General features: G+C 46.7%; 1 protein-coding gene across 1 annotated transcript; it reads left to right on the plus strand.

The window, feature by feature from the left end:
• Window positions 1–4,475: 4,475 nt before the first annotated feature.
• On the plus strand, window positions 4,476–24,430 carry LOC310787971 (disintegrin and metalloproteinase domain-containing protein 11-like; the record flags this gene model as incomplete). The annotated part of the gene is made up of 24 exons (XM_083649426.1): window positions 4,476–4,590; window positions 5,862–6,052; window positions 9,346–9,422; window positions 10,128–10,194; window positions 13,572–13,654; window positions 13,872–13,935; window positions 14,110–14,170; window positions 14,595–14,782; window positions 14,871–14,942; window positions 15,137–15,303; window positions 15,690–15,774; window positions 15,880–15,970; window positions 18,013–18,064; window positions 18,784–18,883; window positions 19,139–19,210; window positions 19,378–19,470; window positions 20,587–20,667; window positions 20,750–20,800; window positions 20,892–20,955; window positions 21,129–21,234; window positions 22,641–22,760; window positions 23,025–23,193; window positions 23,331–23,442; window positions 24,336–24,430. The coding sequence occupies exons 1-24, from the start codon at window positions 4,530–4,532 to the stop codon at window positions 24,428–24,430; spliced, it is 2,322 nt and encodes a 773-aa protein (XP_083505552.1). The 5' UTR covers window positions 4,476–4,529.
• Window positions 24,431–24,543: the final 113 nt, after the last annotated feature.

Here is a 24,543-nt window from a genome sequence, read left to right on the forward strand (position 1 = left end):
TATACCATTCATTTTCCTCTGATATCTCAGCTCTCCTCTCACTAACTACCTAGGTAGCTAAATTACAGGGGCAAGGCGGTCGCGTTTTGTTAGCCTTTCTTATAACCTCTTGATGTGGTTAATTGGCAGCGTCCAGTCACAAATCAATCAAGTCAATGAGCATCATGTGCGTACTTGCGTAGCCCAACCTCAAGAAGACAAGGTGAGCTGAAGAAGTAGCCTTCAGCTGGAAATAATCACCCTAATTGTTAAGCTGCTGTGTGCAAACAAACGTGAAACTAAGGCCATCCACACGGAGGAGTCTACACTTTTTCTGACATCTATGTGTGACATATATATTTTTCATTTAGCCTACTAAATACAATACAATTTTGTTGCCCCCCAACAAAAAAAATACAGTACCCCTACCAAAGAAATAAAAATACAGTAGGCCATATATGAGGGCTGCTGAAAATACACATAGCCTAAATAGGCTACTTAATGGCAAGTCATACAAGGCTTGAAATTATGTCTGCTATCTTGATAAAAAGTGTATTAACCCATAGGCTCTTTTCACAGCAACCGTTTTGAGGTGGTAAAGCAGGTGTAACCAATAACATTAATGAGGGCCCTGGCACTCAAATGGAATGGAACCTGGTTTACTTCCTGCTTTACCACCTCAACAACAGTTGCTCTGAAATGGGTATATTGCTGTGGCCTACACTGCATAGTGCATAACCACTTTGAGATGGTAAGGGCAAACAGGTGTAACCAATACCTTTAATGATGGTTCTATTCCATTTAGGTGTTCCAGTGGTAAGGGCAAACACAGGTATAACCAATACCATTAATGATGGTTATATTCCATAAAGGTGTTCCAGTGCCAGGGCCCTCATTAATGTTATTGGTTATACCTGTGTTTATCCTGCTTTTACACTCAAAATGACTGCTGGGCCTATAGCGCCAATAGGCCTAATAAAAGTGACCAATATAGCCCCCAAATTGTAGCCTACACTCGTCAAATTTGTCTCACATTCGGGTTTATCCTGGTTAACTCTGTCAGTGTTCAACCTGTAACTGCGATACAGCCATTTGCTCAGCAGAGGGCAATGTGTGTATGTGTCTATCACATAAGACTAGAGTGGTTTACGCAACAAATACAGAGATGATATGAGTTTCACATCTGTTTGTGTCAACACCAACGATTTGTCTCACTCCTCGCTCTATGGGGCAATATCGATTGGAGCAACGGTGCGCTTTGCAACTCCAGACACACACACACACACACACACACACGCCACACTTTTGGGGGAGTGTAGGACGTTCACACTCGCATAAACGATATTTATCCTTGGGGGCATGTGGGGAAAGCAGCTGCCAAACGATCTTGGCCGATACTGCATCAATTTCAAAGATTTCTCTTCACATTACTTAGTTATCCATAAAAAAAAGTCTCCAGGTTATTTTTTCCTTCTCCTTTATGTGTTGCAAGGATCTTCAGTGCTGGCGATTTATTTATTTATGTTTGGGGCATACAGTAGTCTTGATGCCCCACTCCTCTCTCTTTCCCCATCTCTTCCCTGTCTCTCCTCTCTCTTTCCCCATCTCTTCCCTATGTCTCTCGCTCCCAGTTAGTCACTGAGGGGGGTGGATGAAATATTCAGAGGGGGCTGTCAGAATGCACAATGTGCCTCCATTAGTGGGATGTGTTGCAGGACTATGTTGGAGGACTTAACTGCATTGGGGGGGGCTTACAGGTCACGCAGTCGAGACAGCGTAGGGAGACAACAGCACGTATGCATGTCTCAAAGTTTCACTGCTGAATTGAATTGATCCCTCTTGCTATATGCTACCCATTTTTATGCCTCTGCCAGCGATAGCCGTGGCTGGAGGCATCATGTTTTCGGGTTGTGGGTACGGATGGACGTACATGCATCCGTACGTACGTCCGTCCGACGCTCTTTAACGCGATATCTCAGGGATGCCTTGATGGAATTTCTTCAAATTTGTCTCAAACATCCACTTGGACTCACGGATGAACTGATTAGATTTTGGTAGTCAAAGTTCAAGGTCACTGTGACCTCACGACCGTTCGTTTCACGCTGGTTAACGTGATATCTCAGAGACGCCTTGAGGGAATTTCTTCAGATTTGGCTCAAACATCCAGTTAGATGCAAGGATGAACTGATTAGATTGTGGTGGTCAAAGGTCAAAGTTCAAGGTCACTGTGACCTCACATCCGTCCGTTCCATGCTTGTTAATGCGATATCTGAGAAGCCTTCAGGGAATTTTGTCAAATTTGGCTCAGAAATCCACTTGGATACAAGGATGAACTGATTCGATTTTGGTGGTCAAAGTTCAAAGTCACTGTGACCTCATGTCTGTCCATTCCATCATGGAAAGGGGGCGTAGCTAGGTAAAAGAGCCCTTAGCCAGGGATAGGAAGGTTTGAGGGGTGGGTAGGGGAGTGGGTGGTGGGAGGGGGCGTGGTGAGGGAAAGGGGTGGGGCTAGAGGAAAGTGGCCATAGCTAGGGATAGGAAGGTAATAGAGCGAGTTGGGGTTCGATGGATGGGTAGCGGGAGTGGCTGGGGGGATGTGGGTGGCCTCTAATAAAGTGCCATAAGCTTGAATGGCCTAGCCAGGCTATGAATGGCCAGACCACTGCGTCATGGGCTTCGGCGTATTTTGTGCTTGTATGAGGCTGGACAGACATGGATGTAGTCTATACTGTAACTTGACTTGTTGGCGGAGGCATACAACCGCAAGGCGGTTATTTCTAGTTACACACAAGCAACTTCACACATCACAAGTCACAAGTTAATAGAATGTCTGAGAATCATCCCAATGAAAAACCACTGCAAGATCCCCATAGGTAGGCTACTGCAGTGTGACTGTGGTATTCAAAAGTGAGTTTATACCTATGGTTTATACTGACATTTTTGTATCTTCTGGTATTATTGTACTATTAACATCCCTTTGGCTACTAGGACTTACAGAAGAGTGGAAAAACCTTTACAGCCGTACCCCCCCAGACACACACACACACACACACACACACACACACACACACACACACACACACACACACACACACACACACACACACACACACACACACACACACACACACACACACACACACACATTTAACCTCCTTCTACAGTCAAAACAAGAGGTGGGTTTGAGAAATCTGAGGCATTGCCTACTGGAAGATTTCTCAAAAGCACCTACCACCTACTAGGCATCCTCTTTGCTTACGACAACAACAACAAAACAATCACACCCTATGATAAAATATAGGCTAACTCTCTACACAGGGATATTTGCAGGTACCGTATGTAGATAGGAGAAAACATGCACATGGACTAGTCCTGGTAGGAATGGAGCAATATTTTGTCTTGTCATAAAGCTAGGTTAGTGAGCTTCAGGCACACTAGGGGACACACACCTTCATCCATTGCGGACCCGGATCCGTGAACTCACACTCTGAGTTCTGAGTTTAACCAGGCTATTGCGGACCTATAATCTCCGGCATTCACAAAAGACACTCCTCCATCGTCTATGGAAGACTAATGGAAAAGTGAGTGAACTCTTGGATGCCGGGCCAGTGGTGTAGTGCAGGGTAAATGCAGGTATTCGGAGTATACCCACTTATTTTTCTGTCAGCATTGACAAGAGTAGGCTATACCCACTTCTAAAATCCCCTCAAGTCAAGCAATAGGCCTATATAAGTTTAAGTGGCAAACCAAATAGAGAATGACACTGTTGCTGGATGGGCGGCTTTAAAAAAAAAAGAGGGGGGGGGGTCCACTTCTCCAGGCACCACTACACCAGTGCTTGGACCTTTCCACCTGTCATCTTCGGCCCTCGGCCTGTGTGTGTGTGTGTGTGTGTGTGTGTGTGTGTGTGTGTGTGTGTGTGTGTGTGTGTGTGTGTGTGTGTGTGTGTGTGTGTGTGTGTGTGTGTGTGTGTGTGTGTGTGTGTGTGTGTGTGTGTGTGTGTGTGTGTGTGTGTGTGTGTCACACACACACTGTGTACGTGATGCTCGGGATGAGGGAGGGTACTACGGTCCCACGTGTCCTCATCACCGCAGACCCAACGCTTTCTCTTCGCCCTCCGTTTTCGCATACCGCAGATTCGCATACACACCTACATGATACAGTACATCCTCCTCCATAGTGCTCCATACACCCATACGGCCGCACACAGCCTTGCAGGAAGCACGCATCCATGGTGCACACTCCCCTTCACGCACACTGATTAATCTCTAGGCCCGTGTTGATCACCTGCCACGGGCCATACTATAGGCTGTTTCATTTTTCATCATTGTGATTATGCAAATCCAAATTCTCTGACCGGAGCCAAGAGGAAGAGCGAAAGAGGGGGAGAGATGAGAGGACGCGCATCATCAGATGTTTAGCAGATTCACTTTGGATCTTCGCCATCATTTTTTTCTGCGCGTGTTTTGTTGTCGTTACCCCCTCCGTCGGCCGGGTTTGTGACATTTTGCCGCGCTCGATGTTATAATCCCGGGGAATATGTGAAGATCATGCTGGCGGTGTGGTTCTTCATGGTCTTTGCTGCAGTGGGCGAGAGGCTTCCAGTCTCAGGTAGGTAGAGAGGACGGGTGGACAGGGAGCGCCCTTTTCGTTTCCTTTGCATTCACATCTTTTCGCACCAGCAACCACTTTACTTCCCGCGGCCGCCTGTAGGCTGCGATTTTATTTGAGTGGTGTCTCTGTGCCAAGTGAGTAGCCAGCCAGCCAGCCAGCCTACTGGCCCGAAACCCCACTCTCCTCTCTCCGATGCGGGAGATTTGCTGCATCGACACATTTCCACCGCAGGTCCATAATAACCTATAGCCAATTTCATTCCCCTTTCCAGCGGTGCTCTATCAAACATCACGATGATTCAAAAACAACTTGTCAGTCATAAAGTAAAGACACATCTGCAGCCTGATTGATGATGGGTGAGATTTTGCTATTGTAAGATTGGGCGTCAGTCAGTCCACTAAAGCTATATGAGATATGGCAAAGTCTGCACCTAATATACAGTGTCACCACCAACATTTAGAAAACCTGTTAAAGGTTATCCATCACATTCTTAAGATAAAGTGGAACAATAACTAATGACTGACCAAATATCATTTTCGTCAGTGCAGTGTGATTAATTATTAGTAGGTCACCAAACTCTCAGCTCAACATTGGTCTGAATGTTGCCCTGGTGTGCTTTATTATTATGATTATGATGAAGATGATTATATTATTATTATTAGTATTATTAGTATTATTAATATTATTATTATTATTATTATATAAGAAAGATATATATAGGCTATAGCTCCCAAATAGATTTCGAACACTGTTTTCCCTCCCCATTATAATAACATAATAACAAAAACTGACAGATCAAATTTGGAGTGGACACACCTAGTAGGGATGATACGATAACCGGTTTAATGATAAACCGTGATCAAATTCCCTTACGATAACCGTATCGTTTCAAATTTGTATTATCATTATTAAAACTGTGTTACTGTCACTACAGCGCTTTGAAAAACACAATTCTGTCCATCATCAAGCAAAGTTAGCAACAGTCTCCCAGACACATGCGTGAAATGATTTCAGTGAGTGTATACTTTTTGGGTTTTCAATATAAAACTTTGAAATGATTCAGTAATTTTTTTACATTTTCAGCACATTTTAACAATGCCAGGATAACACTGATAACCATGACAATTTTGGTCACTATAATCGTGATATGAAATTTTATAACATATTAGGCTCCGGTGTGCCCCTACCTTGCTTGCCCTATGGACACCCCTGGGTCTGTGCTGTCTGTTGGATGACTGTTTCCCTGTGTGTCCCCACTGTGCTGTCAGGTGTGGACAGGCGCCCGGTGCAGGATGGCAGTGTGTGGGACTGGTTGTCCCCGGCGGGGTGGCCGGACAGCGGGGACACCGCGGCTGAGGTCACCTATCCAAAGCGGCTGGTGCGGCAGATCGAGTCGGAGGAAGAAATGGCTCATGGCTTTTTGGATACCAGGGTGAAGAACAACAGCGGGGACATGTCGGTAAGATGTCCCCAGCCTTGTTTACAGTATGTTCATGTTGGGCCACACTGTTCTGAAACAAAGTGACTAAAGCGATGTGATTGCATATAGGTCAGTGGTAGGGGTGTGCCATATCGTATCGTTATCGATATATTGTTACAATTCACCACCTAACCCTAACCCGAGACCGAGACAAGACCAAGACCGAGGGCGGGCGAGACCAAGACCAAGACCAGACCAATGTGAGACCATTTTCAAGACCAAAAAAAGAAAGAAAAAAAGACCAATGACTAATGATGGCTTAACCTTTACACCATTGCTCTGCTAACAATGAAATAAATCATTATTTAGGAATGATAGTAAAATATAAATGGCTGTACAATATAAACTCAGTGACAGAAGGCAATCCTTTGATCTGAAACACTGCAATTCCATATCAATGACCTTCACAAAGGCACAACACACAGTGGGCAGAATGAAGTGTAAAAACACCTACTGCTGCGACTCCTCCCCCTTTGTTATTGTATAAGCAAATCATATGACTGACGATTTGGACGACATTTTCCAGCCACTTTCAAACTGCAAGGTTATTGGTCGTGATTGAAGGAGGGATTTATTACACCCAATGACAGTAAAAAATATACACTGGCAAGTAATGATGTCACTGCAGTTGTGCTCTCGGCTGGTCTTGAAATAAAATCCCGATTCCGGCTTGCCCAAGACCGAGACAAGACCAAGACCGATGGAGGGCGAGTCCGAGACGAGATCGAAACCATCAAAATGTGGTCTTGAGACCAAGACCAGTCTCGAGTTCTCCAACACTGGACTGTACCAAGAGAGACTGTCAGGCTGCTGATGGGAATCTCCTTTGCCAGTGTCTGTGAAGCAGCACCGCGCTCGGCTCTGTGCCGCTCATCCAGCTACACAGCGCAGGGAGGTGCCTCACTGAAATCTCTGCTCCTCTAGTGGTTTGACCCACTTATTCATTGAAAATGCCTCCGAAGGTCCACAGAGAAATTAATGTCAGCAGGGCTAAACCCAGACAGGCAGGGCTAGGAAGAATAGGCTACTATTACTAGAATAGGCTCAAGGAACGCTTGTCGTTTGCTTGTCGTTTATTCCATTTCCCGATCTAGCAAGTTGAAACCAAAACCGTCTGACCTGCTTTGCATGCCAAGCCTGTTCGATACTAGTCTCGCTTGCCAGACTCTCCCAGCAAAGGGGCTGGGAGAGTCTGGCTGGGGACGCTTTCTATTGTGGACTAGAGGGGGAAAAGTCTGTTTACAGCCATCCACCGAACGTACCATGCAGGCTGCTTCATTGCATAATCCACATCAATCGTCTTCAGCGCAACAAGCTAGCGTCTAGTGCTGCTGTTGTTATTGTTTCAAAGGCAGCGGCGCAGGCATTTGAGCTCGGCAGATTCAACACGTACAGCAGCAGAGACATACAGATTCGACACGGGGGGCGTGGAAAGGAAATCCAAATATGGTCGCAGCCGCAGTCAGAGCGGGTCGGAGCCAATGCAGAGCTTGCAGGGAGCGGACTGGGATTTCCATCCGGCACCGACTGAAATGGTCGGCACCAATGAGAGAGCTAAGTCCACCATGCTGCTTCCACCCAGTCAGACTAGCTCGATACTAAAGGCACAGTTATAGAAACGGCTGCTAAACGCGATCCGAGTTTGCGTGTGTGTTTTTAGTTGCCCTCATTGCCACACAATGTAGCTTAGCCTTCGCCCCTCCTGAAATATTCAGATATCACGTCGGATTATCCGGCTGCCGTGTTCAGCTCCTGACTGCTTTATTATTCAGTGGTGTGTTGAAGTATGTCCTGATGAATTATTAAACAGGCCTGTTTGAGAAGTGCTGCATGGGCCCTGACTCCTGAGCTCCCCCCCATTCATATTCCATAGTGTCTCTCTCTCTCTCTCTCTCTCTCTCTCTCTCTCTCTCTCTCTCTCTCTCTCTCTCTCCCTCTCTCTCTCTCTCTCCCTCTCTCTAATGAGGATGGTGTACTCCATAAATACATTAGGCTCCTTACACGCACCAGAGTCAGATGTTGCATACTGTAGTTAAGATGAACATTACTGTGTCCTGCTGCAGGGAAAACTGTCTTGGACACAAATTATATTCTATGTATCACTAAAAAATAAATAAATTAACAACATCTAATATTCTGAGACTGTGGGCCTCCCCCAAGACAGAGCCTGGAGAAAGGAGCCTCCCTCGCTCAATTCCTGGATCCCTATGGGATCATGATTATGTTGTTTGATCTCATAGATAGATACTCAGCAATTGAGCCAAGATAGCCTGATATTGCTGTTTGACATACTTAGTTCACACGACACCAAATACATAGAAAAGTCTCTTTCTGATGGCATTTCTTAGTTTCTGACTCTGGGGGAGGGGGGGGGGACTGACAAATATATTGATGATTGATCATCTAATAAGATCTGTATTGGGTCCAACAAAAGTGTAACAATGGTCCTGTCTGATAGTGGAACAGAGAGAGAGAGAAGAGATGGGTGATGAAGGGAGGGGACGACCCACTGTTCCTCAGCGCCCCCCTCCACGATGAGTATTATCCAGGTGTAACCAATGTAAAGCGATGGACAAACTTTATAATCTCACACACACTGAGCGCTTCAGCGGACGGATGGACCTTGTTTCTAGCCCTTCCAGACATTAGCAGAAGATCTGTTGTCCAGAGTCAATGGAGGGAATCATTCCTGGATGGTGTTTCACTGTAAAGGCCCAGTGATTCACTGCAGACTGTTTACTCCAGACTGAGATCAAAGCCATGCTGGTGTGTTGCAATACATCTTCTCTCTCTCTCTCTCTCTCTCTCTCTCTCTCTCTCTCTCTCTCTCTCTCTCTCTCTCTCTCTCTCTCTCTCTCTCTCTCTCTCTGTCTCTCTCTCTCTCTCTCTCTCTCTCTCTCTCTCTCTCTCTATCTCCCCTGCTGTCTCCTCACCTCACCAGCTTTGGCAGCTGTCCATAGAGGACATTGGCGCGACACCAGCAAATATAGATGGATCAGTAACGCTTTCTCCTCCTCCTGCCTTCGTTCTGTCAAGCCCCTCTCCATCCGTCCCGCGCCGCACTCAGGCCTGCTGGAATGTGGGCGACCAATGAAGATCGATGGAGACTTTATCAATCATAATGTTTTCCAGCTGCCGAGATGCTTTTAGAGCGCGCGCCCTATTGATCCCTGTCGAAGGTTGAATTATTCATGAGACGTCTTTCCACAATTGTTTTGTGACACTTGGACTGAGCCAAACGCTCACTCGCTCTTTGCCTCTGTGTTTTTCAGCTGCTCCACTTGGCCCAGAGCTGTTTCCAAGTGGAAGCCTTTGGACACACCTTCACTCTGGACCTGGAGCTGAACCAGTTAGTGTCACCTTGCACCAATCATATCATTATGTATCTGATGTTTTATACGCACTTAGATCAGTAGGTGTTGTTAATTACCGCAGCCATTAACGATCATTAGGTGTTCTTAATTACTGCAGCCATTAACATCAGCCAATTTGTTGCACGGTAAGCAAATGCACTTAGCACCACTATTAGGTTACGTGATAAGACGGGGAATACAGAGTACACGGGAACACACAGACACACACACAATGTTGAGTGGTGCGTTAGTGCAGAGTTCTACCCAGAGGAGAAGAGGGATAGATAGAGAGAATGTGGCCTGGATTATGATGACTGACACTGGCTTTAACACCAGCGATGATATACGTATGGTCAAGCTATACAGTGCATTCAGACAGAGTACACCATAACCATTATTTGATTATAACAAGAATGTGTTCGCTTCTTCTTAGTATAGTATGAGTATAGTATGAGGAGAGCCAGACAGAGAGACTTCTTCTTAGTATAGTATGAGGAGAGCCAGACAGAGAGACTTATTCTTAGTATAGTATGAGTATAGTATGAGGAGAGCCAGACAGAGAGACGGAGAGAGATAAATATCACTAATGAAACTGATTCTCTTGACTGCAGGGTGATGGGAAGATGCTGTTAGATGTCTTCACTGTGTGTCTTGTCCTCTCTTTAGATGTCTTCACTGTGTGTCTTGTCCTCTCTTTGCAGTCACCTCCTCTCTTCTGAATATGTGGAGCGGCACTTTAAACAAGATGGCCTACCCTCACAGTCTGAGGTAAGACTATCTGCGTGGGTCCTGCATGTGCGCACAGACGTGATTTAGTTTGCATCTGTTTTTACCCATCTTAGCCACCCGAGGATTCACATTGTGCAGCATTCGCTTGTTGTTAGGCTATCATTAACCAAGAGACCTTAAACGTTTGTTAGATGTTACCCCGCCGCCGGCTGCTCTGGTCTCTAATGAATCTTAGAATTGATTTTAAAGTTTTGAAGCTTGTATTACATCCTTCACATAGCCTATTTCTAAATCTGTTGCCAAGTCTCGATTAAATATGTCAAGAGTCTCAGCTCAAAAAGAAGACGTGCTTTCTTCTTCAAATGTATGATGCATGTTTATTTTTTGGTATCGTCTTCCTGTTTCATGTACAGTATTTGGGGAAAGTGTGTTGTGCTCTCTGTTGGAAATATGCCATATCAAAATCACATTTATTGATACAACAAACAAGATTAAAGTTTGGTGTATGGCTCCATGATGACGCTCCTCCAGCGATGATGAGGGGAGGGCCTCAGGAATGCATAGAATAGAAATCCCCCCCCATGGGCAATCCCTCTGGAGCCATGACGTTGGTGGTGGCAGGGGAGGAGGCGGGGCCAAACAACTGATAAACGGAAACGACAACAACTGCAGAGTGACAGCATGCTGTATCTGTGAGTAGGGAAACCACATAGAGACGTGAACTTAATATACTCTCAACCGCTTTAGATGATTGGTTCAGCGGCAAAGCGAGGGAAGGAGATGGCTTGCAACGATTGGCTATTGAGATCGCTGGCTATTGAGAGCGCGGGTGAGCGTGGATAACTGCGATTGGATAGGAAGAGGTATGAATGAACTGGGTGTGGATGAATGTGATTGAATAGGGAGAAATGTGAATGAAACAGGGCGTGGGCTAAGTAGTTTCCTGATTGAAATTACGTCTAGACTTCACTTATTATGTACAGTACAGTAGGAGTAACCCCAAATAGTCCACGATTCGATGATTCGTTCGAACGAGCCTGATTCGACTCACAGTCGAGTAGTCGCAAAATGTGGTTATGAAAAAAGGATCATTCCATTCCAGCCTAGGGGTGCTGAATGTCTGATTTTACATAGAATTGCTTGGTTTCTTCCAATACATCGTGATATATAGCCTATATATTGGTAGAAGTATCAGCCTATTAATACAATAAAACCAAATCCCAATTAAACAAACTAATCAAACAAGCTCATGCCAATGGATTTTCTGATTGCCAGATAGTCTTATTAAAAAAAGAAAAAAAGAAAAGTCGAATATTATTTGTATTGAACAGCCAAATCCACTCCGACTGACATAATTCTGAGTCGGGTACAGACCGACAGAACAGACATGGGCTTGTCTGTTAGTAGAATGAATGCATCTCTTCTATCTTCTATCTGCTCTGAATGAATGCCTGTGGTGTAAAAGCACGAGCTCAGAGAGAGAATCATCTAGAGATAAGAGCGGGGATGAAAGCCTTAACATCTACTGTGATGTGTGCTGGGGAGGACAGAGCAGACTAGAGGAATGTCACTGCATTCTGCTAGCCAGGAGGGACAGATAGTGCTCATTGTACAAATGTGCTATAAGCTGCCCCCCCACCCACCGCCTCCCCCCCAACCGCCTCCCAGCACCACCCACCGATCCAGCACCGCACGCCATGTCCCCACCCACTCTCGTTCCCAACTCTCCCTCGGTCATCCTGACCAATCAGGAGCCTGTTTCCATAGCAACCAGTTAGCTCAGCGGTGTCATTAAGTTCTTGGCAGAGAAGAAAGACCGTGAGGGAGGGAAGAGGAGAAATGGGAAAATGGGAGTAAATGCCAGTTAATACAAAGGCGCAATGGGATTTGGCATCGGGAGGAGTCATTTTGGAAGTGTGCATATGTGTGTAGACAGTTGGCTTCTTCCAAGAGCGGTGGGTGGGAGAGGAGTCTCGCAGGGCTGGGGATGGAGACCTGCAGTCAAGCCAGATTGTCGTTCAGCCAGATCAGGCCTCCCTCGAATCTCCACTGCTGCTGGAGCTGACAGGCGTGATGCGTTCAGGACGACACGTCCCCACACACACAGATATCTTATGATTTCATTTCCAATTCAAATGTACATAGTGGGCGTTTGCCTGAGCCGCTGTGGCTCAGCTCAGACTGCCTGCTGAATTCAGTTTGACCCAGATGAGCCCAGGTTTCTCACCTCTCTCACCTTGTCCTCATCTTCACTGCCATGACGTAGTTCCCCTCCCCCCCAAACAGGCGCCCCGATCAACCAGACGAGGCACTAGTGCAGCGATCAGGACACACACCCTTAATCCGGCTTCCCACCCGCAGACACAGCCAATTGTGCCTGTATTGACACCCGACCAGGCCGGAGGAAACACGAGGGCTTGAACCTGCGACCCTGGTGTTGGTAGGCAGGGAATGTACCGCTGCACAAACCCGGACTCCCGGCAAATTCGGTAGTGATTTATTGCAGAGATCCTTGTGCAGGTTAGTCTACTTCAATCGTCAGTGGAGCAGAGTAAAACGGAGTAGAGCACACGACACAAGTAGGTCACAAACTGTGCCATGGGGAGGGAGAGGAACACCAAGGGAGCCATGCTTGCAGGGGTTGTGAGAGGTTTTTCCTCTGCGCTGAATACATCAGGATACCAAATAGTAAAAAGTATGAAGGCATGTTGAATACATCGGGGATACCAGAGGGCACTCTGTCTCATGCCTTCTGGTTCTGCCCTTCACTGACGGGATTCTGGGCCAAAATATTTGACTGGTCTAGTACTCTGACTTAAGGCCTATAAAATAACCCTTCAGCCAGAGGCAGAACTCGCCATCTTCAGCTGTTCGGAGACCTCTCTGGGCTTCCCCACAGCTGTACAACAGTCTCTGACACTGGGGACAACTGTTGCCAAGAAACTAATTCTGAAGGAATGGTCGCCCTCTTCACCTTCTTTCCAAATGTGGTTGACGGACATGATCTCTGTTATAAGGATGGAGATGGCTCAGATCCTTGAGAACCAACTCACTTAAAAAGTTTCGAACTATTTGGAACCCGTTTCTGGCCTACCTCGAGGTTGGGGGCGGTGGGTGACTTGCCCGGCTGGTTCCTCTTGGACCCCTTGCGTGAGACCCCATGCACAACATCTCTTACAAGCACATAAGCACCCTATATGGATGTAGCAGCACATTGTCGATATTATATGTATGCTTTTCTTTCTTTTCTTTTCCTGTGTCTGAGCTTGTTCGTTTGTTTTGTTCGTAATTGAAAATAATATATATATATATAAAAAAGAATACATCGGGATACCAAATGAAGTATGAAGGCGCTCTGTTAAAGCCAGCAGTGTGGGAGCCCGTGTGTCAGCACTGCTTGTGCTCTGTGTCCGCAGGGAGGGGAGCACTGCTACTACCAGGGGAGGTTACGAGGTTTGCCAGAGTCCTGGGCAGCTATCTCCACCTGCCATGGCCTGTGGTGAGCTTCTCCTCCACACCTCTTATTTACACTTACATCACATACTTTACTTATTCTATTTAGCTGTGCAAGCTGATCAGTGTGATATGATTGCCATAAATACAATCATGTTAGCAACAGCCTGCCTGTTTTTTCTCTAAAAACTGTCATGTAATTATAAACCTATCCCCCTTGCTGCTTTCCATCTCTCCGTCTTTCTCTTTTTGTTGCTTCTCAGTGGGATGTTCTCAGATGGGTTCTTCTCCTACGGGATTGAGCCTGGTCTCAATGGGAGCAATCAGGTAAGCAGTGGGGCCAGGTGGTAATAATTGCTCTGATTTTTTGGGGAACTATATTTTTGTTGACCCGCGTGATATGGCTATAATCATAGCAAGGAGATTCAGTTTCATTTGAGTCTAGCTGTTTATTGTGTTGTTTGTGAGATCCCGATGTCTTATTTTGTTATTCTGTTGTAGGATGATGCTGCTCACTTAATCCGCAGGATGCCTGATATCAGACTATCTCCTACCTGCACAGGTACATAAGTGCATCTGAGTACAAACGACTTGATTCTTATGTCAAAGCAGATTTAAAATGGAGGGCTCTCTGTCTGACACTGCAACTCTTGCCCAAACTCTCTATTTACAGTAGCATTGCCACACACATGGGTAAATAAATGAGACCTAACCTCCTATTGATAGTAATTCCCAAGATGTCTCATGCATTTCCTATCAATATGGAACTTTACAATACACATAGACATAGCCCATTGGGTGTGTTTGTCATTTGATTGTAATCACCTGTTATATTCCTATCAACATGGCTGAGTGATGATGTACATGTAACAGAATACTGTGAATACAGTGTTGGACTTGTTCGCCAGGAAAAGTAAAATAGCTAATTTCAAAATATTACCTTACCAAGTACCCTACCCAGCTCTGCTCCTGTGTGTCCACTCCAGACTGTACTGAGGATAGTGAGTGGGACAGCTACAGAGGAGGTGATGGTGATGATGGCGACAGACTGGACCAAATGAGGGAGCAGCAGCCGACGGGGGGGCTGAGGCGATCGAAAAGACTCGTCCGCAGGCCCTCTGTCCAGAGCGAGACCAAATACATTGAGCTGATGGTGGTCAATGACTATGAAATGGTGAGTTAAACCTTACGTGTAAGTGTTTGTGAGTGTGATCCATCTGTCATACAGTACATACCATCTGTGTGTCTTCATCTGCCCACAGTTTGTACAGCTGCGTCGCTCTAGCAGCCAGACCAAGAACTTTGCCAAAGCGGTGGTCAACATGGCGGATGCGGTAAGAGCTATGTTTGTGGGATTCTAATTCCTCTCCTCCTATTTACTCTGCATACACACCACAGAAGTCTATGTTTGGAAGTGAATTATTCCATGCGTTATGAATGTAGAAATTACACTGATCTCAGCGAGGTGTTGGTGGCACAGATGTCACGCCAGCAAACCGGTAGACTGATGGGTATTTTTGGTACCCAGATCTACAAGGAACAGCTGAACACGAGGATCGTGCTGGTTGCCATGGAGACCTGGTCCTCTGACAACATGATGCCAGTGGTGGCGGACCCCTTGACAACGCTGCAGAACTTCATGAAGTACAGGAAGGACAGCATCAAGGAGCAGAGCGACGTCGTCCACCTGTTCTCGTAAGAGGCCACAAACCACACAAAAAAAGGCTTGTCTGACTTCTGGAAGCTACTGCAGGTTTTATTTTGAATTATAGTATCTGGTTGGTGGTAGATTCCCTGCTTACCAACATGAGGGTCGCAGGTTCGAGCCCCGTGTTGCCTCCGGCTTTGTCGGGTGTCCATACAGATACAATTGCCCGTGTCTGCGGGTGGGAAGCTGGATTAAAGGTACTGTATATGTCCTGGTCACTGCACTGGCGCCTCCTCTGGTCGGTCAGGGCGCACCTGTTCAGGGGGGAGGGGAATTGCGTGATCCTTGCGGTCAGCAAAACTTGATAAGAAAATATATGTACATTTTTTCGTATCTGATTGAGTTTGTTCCCTATCTCTCCTTTGTTCCCCAGAGGGCGCACATTTCAGAGCAGCCGCAGCGGGACGGCCTACACAGGAGGGGTGTGCTCTCTAACCAGGGGAGGGGGCATCAACGAGGTGAGGAAGATCTGCGTCGGTGCATTGTACTGCGCCAACTGTAGTATTTTATATTCCTATAACGCTTAGCGTATGTGTGTTGTCCCCTGTGCGTGTCTGTGGCAGTACGGCAACGTCGGCCCGATGGCCATCACTCTGTGCCAGAGCCTCGGCCAGAACATTGGGATGAGGTGGAACCACGCGCGCAACTCTGCAGGTGAGAAACACGAGGGAAAAGCAGTGGATGGAAGGAATAACAAAGAGGTGTCTCATGTGTTGTGCGATGGAGAGAGAGAGGGAATGACTGAGATAAGGCAGCAGTTAGGAGGGATAGGGGGAGACAAAAGGGATCTATAAAACCAGGGCAAAGCGTGGATAGAGACATAGGGTAAAACACAGGGCAGTTAGTGAAGGAAGGGAGAGCTGGTTGGGTTTTGTGGGTGGGGGGTTGGATAGGGAGAGAGGCGGGTGCTGGTATGTCAGTGTGACAGTGCTGCGCTGTGGGTCATCTGTAATTAGACTTTTCCATTAGGTGATTAGTCACCTGAGTCCGAGGCGAGGGTGGGGGGCTGGGTGATGAATGTTGAAGAGCCATTAGCTCCATCATTCAGTGCCAGGAGGAGCACAGTGCACATGCTCTGGACCCTTTACATCACTCAGTGCACATGCTCTGGACCCCTTACATCACTCAGTGCACATGCTCTGGACCCTTTACATCACTCAGTGCACATGCTCTGGACCCTTTACATCACTCAGTGCACATGCTCTGGACCCCTTACATCACTCAGTGCACATGCTCTGGACCCCTTACATCACTCAGTGCACATGCTCTGGACCCTTTACATCACTCAGTGCACATGCTCTGGACCCTTTACATCACTCAGTGCACATGCTCTGGACCCTTTACATCACTCAGTGCACATGCTCTGGACCCCTTACATCACTCAGTGCACATGCTCTGGACCCTTTACATCACTCAGTGCACATGCTCTGGACCCCTTACATCACTCAGTGCACACGCTCTGGACCCTTTACATCACTCAGTGCACACGCTCTGGACCCCTTACATCACTCAGTGCACATGCTCTGGACCCCTTACATCACTCAGTGCACATGCTCTGGACCCTTTACATCACTCAGTGCACATGCTCTGGACCCTTTACATCACTCAGTGCACACGCTCTGGACCCTTTACATCACTCAGTGCACATGCTCTGGACCCTTTACATCACTCAGTGCACATGCTCTGGACCCTTTACATCACTCAGTGCACATGCTCTGGACCCTTTACATCACTCAGTGCACATGCTCTGGACCCTTTACATCACTCAGTGCACATGCTCTGGACCCTTTACATCACTCAGTGCACACGCTCTGGACCCTTTACATCACTCAGTGCACATGCTCTGGACCCTTTACATCACTCAGTGCACATGCTCTGGACCCTTTACATCACTCAGTGCACACGCTCTGGGCCCTTTACATCACTCAGTGCACATGCTCTGGACCCTTTACATCACTCAGTGCACACGCTCTGGGCCCTTTACATCACTCAGTGCACATGCTCTGGACCCTTTACATCACTCAGGAAGGCTCTCAGTGCACACGCTCTGGACCCTTTATATCACTCAGGAAGGCTCTCAGTGCACACGCTCTGGGCCCTTTACATCACTCAGGAAGGCTCTCAGTGCACATGCTCTGGACCCTTTACATCACTCAGTACACACGCTCTGGGCCCTTTATATCACTCAGGAAGGCTCTCAGTGCACACGCTCTGGGCCCTTTACATCACTCAGGAAGGCTCTCAGTGCACACGCTGTGGGCCCTTTATATCACTCAGGAAGGCTCTCAGTGCACACGCTCTGGGCCCTTTATATCACTCAGGAAGGCTCTCAGTGCACATGCTCTGGACCCTTTACATCACTCAGTACACACGCTCTGGGCCCTTTATATCACTCAGGAAGGCTCTCAGTGCACACGCTCTGGGCCCTTTACATCACTCAGGAAGGCTCTCGGTATCTAGGAACGGCTTCATCGTACTGTACAATGCATTAGGTGCCTCCTTAGATTCCTTACTTTCTTTCTTGTCCACCCAACATCTATTTCTCAGGACTCACTGCAGCTAGTGAAGTGTTACAGCTTGAGTCGTAAATGGTTCTCACCAGTTATTTTATCCAGCGACTTATTGATGTTACTTTTACCCTCCTCGTTCCTGCCTGTCCTCCTGTCTTCTCACCTCCTTCCATCCCTCTCTCCCAGGAGACTGCAGGTGTCCAGATGCCTGGTTGGGCTGCATCATGGAAGACACCGGGTAATGATCCATGTCACTGTGCACTGGAGTCAAGAGGGGGGGGAACATAACACAACCATGAAAGAGCTCTCTCACCATTCCATATTTGTAGAGACTGAACCATTAACAGGAAGCAGACAGCAGGCCTGTTTCCTGTCAGTCTCTCTCTAAGCTGTAATTAGTTCCATTCATTTCACTCAATTAGACACTTGAACACCTGTAACAGAGAGTTACTTTGACGTTTACTCAGATCTCCATGAGCCAAGCTAACGATAATCATTAAGAGAATTAGCTGAAGCATCAAAAAGTAGCAGTCGACCAACATGAAAGAAGTACAAATGGTGAATTAAAAGCATTTACTATTGATTTGGCTCTCCATACCAGATGGAACAATACAGACCTAATTATCATTTGAGTAATATCTTACTACAGATGGTAACATTTCTGTCACATTGCAGTGGTGATGGCACAGACTCCCACACTGGTTCTGGCATTCCTACTGGCCAGAAAAACATTGTTCTGATTTTTTTTCCTGCCTCTCTCCTCGTTTTGGCCTCGTTCTTTCCGTGTGTGTGTGTGTGTGTGTGTGTGTGTGTGTGTGTGTGTGTGTGTGTGTGTGTGTGTGTGTGTGTGTGTGTGTGTGTGTGTGTGTGTGTGTGTGTGTGTGTGTGTGTGTGTGTGTGTGTGTGTGTGTGTGCGTGTGCGTGTGCGTGCGTGCGCGTCTCTGTGTATGAATGTAGATACTATCTGCCCAGAAAGTTTTCTCGCTGCAGCATTGATGAGTACATCCAGTTCCTCATCCAGGGGGGCGGTAGCTGCCTCTTCAACAAGCCCAACAAGGTGAGGGCCATGTGGGGATGGAGGATGGAGGATGGAGTGGAGCTGATTGCCTCTGAGCATTATTATTTACAGACTAATTACTTGTTCCTATGGCCTAATTTCCCTCAGAACACATATTCACTTACAGGACGGTAGCCACTGACTTCACACACTTGGCTGTTTGCTCTCTTCTCATGTCTCTTTCCCTGCTGCCAACAATCGCCTACATTCCTGACACATTGACCTCTCCTCCATCTGTCCCTCGTTCTCCATCAGCTGTTGGACCCTCCAGAGTGTGGGAATGGCTTTGTGGAGCCAGGAGAAGAGTGCGATTGTGGATCACAAGTGGTGAGTTGCCGATCAGACGTGACGCGTGTTTACATCTCTCTGGGTGAATGCGAGTCCCTAAACCTGCCGCAGATGGGCAGTGCGTCCATGCTGTCTCTCTCGGTGCTGGCACTGGGAGGGTGTGGTGGAACACAACTGACAGCTTGTTTTGCTGTGTGTGGGTGTAGGAGTGCGCCCGCAGTGGAGGGACCTGCTGTAAAAAGTGCACACTTACCCATGATGCCATGTGCAGTAACGGACTCTGCTGCAGTGGCTGCAAGGTGAGTCATTTAAAACGGAGTTGTGCGAGGCAGAGGAGTGCGCTTCAACAATCACACTCTTGTTTGTTTGAGTCCAATACAATCCAATCCACTTTCACTACTCCAACAAGAGGCCCCGCTTAGACGACGATGGTCTCTGTATAAAATGGCAAACCTTTGTTGCGTTTTGGGCCTTTCGTTCACATGACAACAGCGTTTTGAGGGCCTGAAAACGCAATTTTTTTAAACTGGGTTCAAGAGTGTAATCTTTTTCAAATGCCACCCTTACTGTCGCAGTCATTCTTGTGAAAACTGTGATGACACGGCCCCACTTCACGTATAGCTATTATGTTTTCAGCCTAATAGAAACGCACGAATAGAAGAAGAAGAACAACAATGGCGGCCAATCGAGCTGTTTGTGCTGCAGACTCTACTGAGTTTATTAACGCTCCTCCAGCAAAGTGTGGATTTGCTGCACCATTTACTTCATCGTCCGTCCATCTGACAGACAGAATGATCTGTTCTCGAGCGTGCTTTCGCCATGTTTGTTTGGACCCACACTGCGCTATATAGAAGGAAGCATTTGTACGCAGAAGTATGGTTTTTATTCTGTGGTGTTGAGTTGCAAAGATACACTGCCACCTACTGGCCTGTCATGCATACTACAGCGTTGTCAATGTTTTTTGGGGGATCCGTCTGCACAAGCATCGTTATCACAACGTTGTCGTATGAACGCGGATCGAAAGGCCAAGCAGCCGTTTTATGCAGAGACCGTTGTCATCTAAACGGGACCTTAGAGAAAAAAGTGACTGAAAACAATGCTGACATTTCACCTATTTGTTGTGGCACACACCACGAAACACATTTCAGCAAGAACAACCTTCATCAGAGAATGTAACGACTCAAATGTTTTGTGGTGTTTGCCCCATTAAATGAGTGGAATGTGAGTATTGTATCCAGTCATCAAAACTGCTTGTCAGAAGTTGGATTCAAACTCACGCCTCCAGGAACTCTGGCTCCCTAAACGACTTGACCATCATGACAACTGGTGTGCAACTCCTACAACTCAGACAAGCTGTTGGTGCATTTCCAGACATGTCTGGTTGTTATCTGATGCCTTCTGATGCCGTGTTTCAGTATGAGCGGAGGGGAGTGGTGTGTCGCGAGGCGGTGAACGACTGTGACATCCCAGAGACCTGCACTGGAGACTCCAGCCAGGTAGAATGGACTGCAGCATAGAGGAAGCACTGAGACCACGACCTCCAGTCTCCACTAAAACATGTATTTTCTCCTTTTGTAGTGCCCGCATAACGTCCACAAGCTGGATGGATACACGTGTGATAGTGTTCAGGTAAGTGCTGTTTTTGTTTCCAATGTTTTCTAATCAGGCGACACCCTTGGCTCTGTCCTGGACTATACTCTGTTGCCTCTCTTGTTCCCAGGGTCGCTGTTATGGAGGTCGATGCAGGACTCGTGATGGACAGTGCAGGGGACTCTGGGGTTACAGTAAGTAGAGTATTCATCTACAACACCTTGTATCTGCAGAGGGCGTGTTTCTGTTTACTCATATAGTCTACATATTATAGGCTATAGTTCTTTCTGGCTTTGTAGTATCATGCCCGCTGCCACCGTGTGGGTGTTTGTCTGATTTGTGAGGATTTGCTTCCTTGGTCTCCCAGATTCAGCAGATCGGTTCTGTTACGAGAAGCTAAACGCTGAGGGAACGGAGAAAGGAAACTGTGGACCGGGTCCCGAAGGCCAGGGCTGGCTGCAATGCAACAAGCCGTGAGTCATGTTATTCCTATTCATCTTACTGAAGCGTAGGTGTGTACACACTATTCAGCTTCTTTCTTTCTTTCTTTCTTTGGTTCTTTCTTTCTCTCTTTCTTTCTTTCTTTCTTTCTTTCTTTCTTTCTTTCTTTCTTTCTTTCTTTCTTTCTTTCTTTCTTTCTTTCAATACAAAAAGCAATGCCTCAACCACGTGCTGATAATTTGGTGAGACATGGCAAATCAATAGGGTAAAATTTAGATATACTGTAGAATAGAATTGATATCACCATGAATCTTCCCTAGCTGATTACTTACATTAAGATAATTATTTACAAGTTTTCTGTATGTCTAAATATGCAAATAAGGCATACATTAATTCACATTTCCAGAACAGGAATCTGAACATTGGATAAAGCCAGGTTCTTGATTCTTGTTTCATTTTGTTGACATATAAGAGCCAAAGGCTTTACAGAATTATTTTTATCCCTTTTTTTTATCACTCCATAAAATATATAATATAATAAAATAGTCAACAGTATTTTTTTAAATCCATTTTCACCATGTTTTAGGAATAAAATGTTATATAAATCAGGCTATAAATGATAAATATGAACAAACTCCTCTGTACAAACCTTCAGAATAGATAGCTGCTACTGAAGTGGAGATTTTTGGCTTAAGAGTATGAGAAAGAGAAAACAGCCTTTTTATCCTATAGCCACTTTCACACCGGTAAACATATGGCGCGCGGGCCAGAACCGTGAATGTGAATGTTTTCAAAATGTACCTGTACTTCTTTACACTGAAAGAAACGTGAAGATTTGGCGTGATGTTATTTTTAGGTTTTTAGGCAATGATTTTCTTTGTCTGGCGGCTCTGGCCCACTTGAGACCATATTGGGTCGCATATGGCCCGTCAACTGAAATGAGTTTGACACCCCTGCTGCCCTGTAGTGTCTGGCCCAAACTGGGTCAGGTAGCTGCCACTGTCAGCAGGGGGCGGTGCTTACATCCAACTCTCAAAACATTTAGCAGAAACTCCCGAGGCACAGGCGCTGTGCTCCGTACTCACTGTGTATGAGCATAGTTTCTGGGAATTTGTTCTCAACTACAATCAACTTTTATACCAGTGCTTTGTCTATTTTCATTCTAGTTGTTGTTGTGAACAGTCAACTGACTTTGTAGTGTGAAAATGAACCTATTCTGGGTTTTGACTGGTCAAATTACGACAAAATGGTCCAGATCATGTGTGCTCCACTATAAAGCTGAACTTTTAGCAACGTTAGAAACACTCACCAACACAGCACTGTTGTTTCCAACAACAGTTTCCTCTTTTCCCCTTAAAAAGGTGCTGGCAGTTTGAAAAAGGTAAAATAGTGTGAACACCCCTTAAATTCTTTGCCATTGCTTGATCCCTCATTTCAGGGATGTGTTATGTGGCTTCCTGTTCTGTGCCAATATGACGGTGAAGCCAAAGTTTGGAGACCTGCAGGGGGAGGTGACCAGCCTGACCATTTACCACCAGAACAAGTACCTGGACTGCCGGTGAGTGTTACTCCAGCACATCATCTCATCCCATCTCCTACAGCTCATTGTTATTGTTTTGTCCAGAATTCCATGAATATAGGCATTGCAGGTAGAGCGATAACAATGTGGTCAAACACAATGGTGTGTGTGTGTGTGTGTGTGTGTGTGTGTGTGTGTGTGTGTGTGTGTGTGTGTGTGTGTGTGTGTGTGTATGTGTGTGTGTGTGTGTGTGTGTGTGTGTGTGTGTGCGCGCGTGCGTGCGTGTGTTGATGCTTGGCTCAGAGGCGGGCACGCTCTCCTGGAGGATGGCTCAGACCTGGGCTATGTGGAGGACGGCACTCCTTGTGGTCCCAACATGATGTGTCTGGAGCGACGCTGCCTCCCGGTGGCAGCCTTCAACCTCAGCACCTGCCCCGGGTCACACTCAGGACGCACCTGCTCTGACCACGGGGTAAAAGTCCTACATGTGGACACTGCTTTTCACTGACTTGTTTGAAAGACTCCTGTCCTGAGAGCATCTACATGGTGATTCTCTCGCTCTGAGTCTTGGCCTCTGTCTGAGTTGATTTTCGTCTCTCTCTCTTTCAGACTTGTAGTAATGAGGTGAAGTGTATCTGTGACAGGGACCACACAGGGAAGGACTGCAGCGTCTTTGACCCAATCCCCGAGCCTACGGTCCCGACGGGCACAGAGAAGAAAGGTCCATAGCACTCTCACTCTGCCTGTCTGTCTGTCTGTCTGTCTGTCTGTCTGTCTGTCTGTCTGTATGTCTGTCTGTCTGTCTGTCTGTCTGTCTTATACCCCCCTCATCATCTCTGCCCATAATCACTGGAGCTTCTCTGTGTACTGAAGTGGAGAGTACTATCTTGACCTGCTCTAGCAAAAAGAATAGTCCACCTAATGCATCACCAAATGTATGAATCAGTTGTGAGAACGTTAACATCAATGTTTGGACCACCTGCCGAGTCTTTGTATTTATGTGGGTGTGGGTTGCGACACATTTCCTGGTTAGACCATGTGTGTACATGTATGTCTTGCAGGCACTGCCTCCTGGTTAGACCATGTGTGTACATGTATGTCTTGCAGGCACTGGTTAGACCATGTGTGTACATGTATGTCTTGCAGGCACTGGTTAGACCATGTGTGTACATGTATGTCTTGCAGGCACTGCCATCTTCAAGTGTCTTCCTTGCTTTCTTGCAGTCTGCCAAATGACACAGAGCAATTGAGCAGCTGCTCTCATAGGGCAAAAAACCAAAGCCACCCTGAGCAAGGAGAGGGGGAATGAGAACAAAGTAATGAAACACGCTCTCCTTTTTTATAACTGTTGTCTGACCCCTGACCTCTGACCTCCCTCGCTCACCCGCCCCTTCTCCCACCTCCACCCCACGTGCTGGACCCTCTCTTTCCCTTCATCTCTCTCTCTCTCTCTGTCTGCAGGTATCTTCTGATCTCTCTCTATCTCTCTAGTTGATGTTGTTGACGTGTACAGTGTTGATGCTGTCCTCTGACGTGTGTTTTTAGTGGTGTTGTTTTGTTTCTGCCCCTCCTCCTCCTCCGCACCCCTCCTCCCCCCCTCCTTCCTCTGCGCAGGTCCCAGTGGCACCAATATCATAATAGGGTCCATCGCAGGTGCTATTCTCCTGGCAGCTATAGTCCTAGGGGGAACAGGATGGGGATTTAAGTAAGAGTTCTGGCATGCTTCTGTGTACCTGTCTGCTTCTACCTAAAGGCCCCGCCCCCTCCTCACTCACACCCCCTGAAACAAACGCCCGTTTGCAACTCAACGCCCAAACCGTGG

Source organism: Poromitra crassiceps (assembly GCF_964638095.1).
Source record: "Poromitra crassiceps genome assembly, chromosome: 13".
NCBI classification, from domain to species: domain Eukaryota; kingdom Metazoa; phylum Chordata; class Actinopteri; order Beryciformes; family Melamphaidae; genus Poromitra; species Poromitra crassiceps.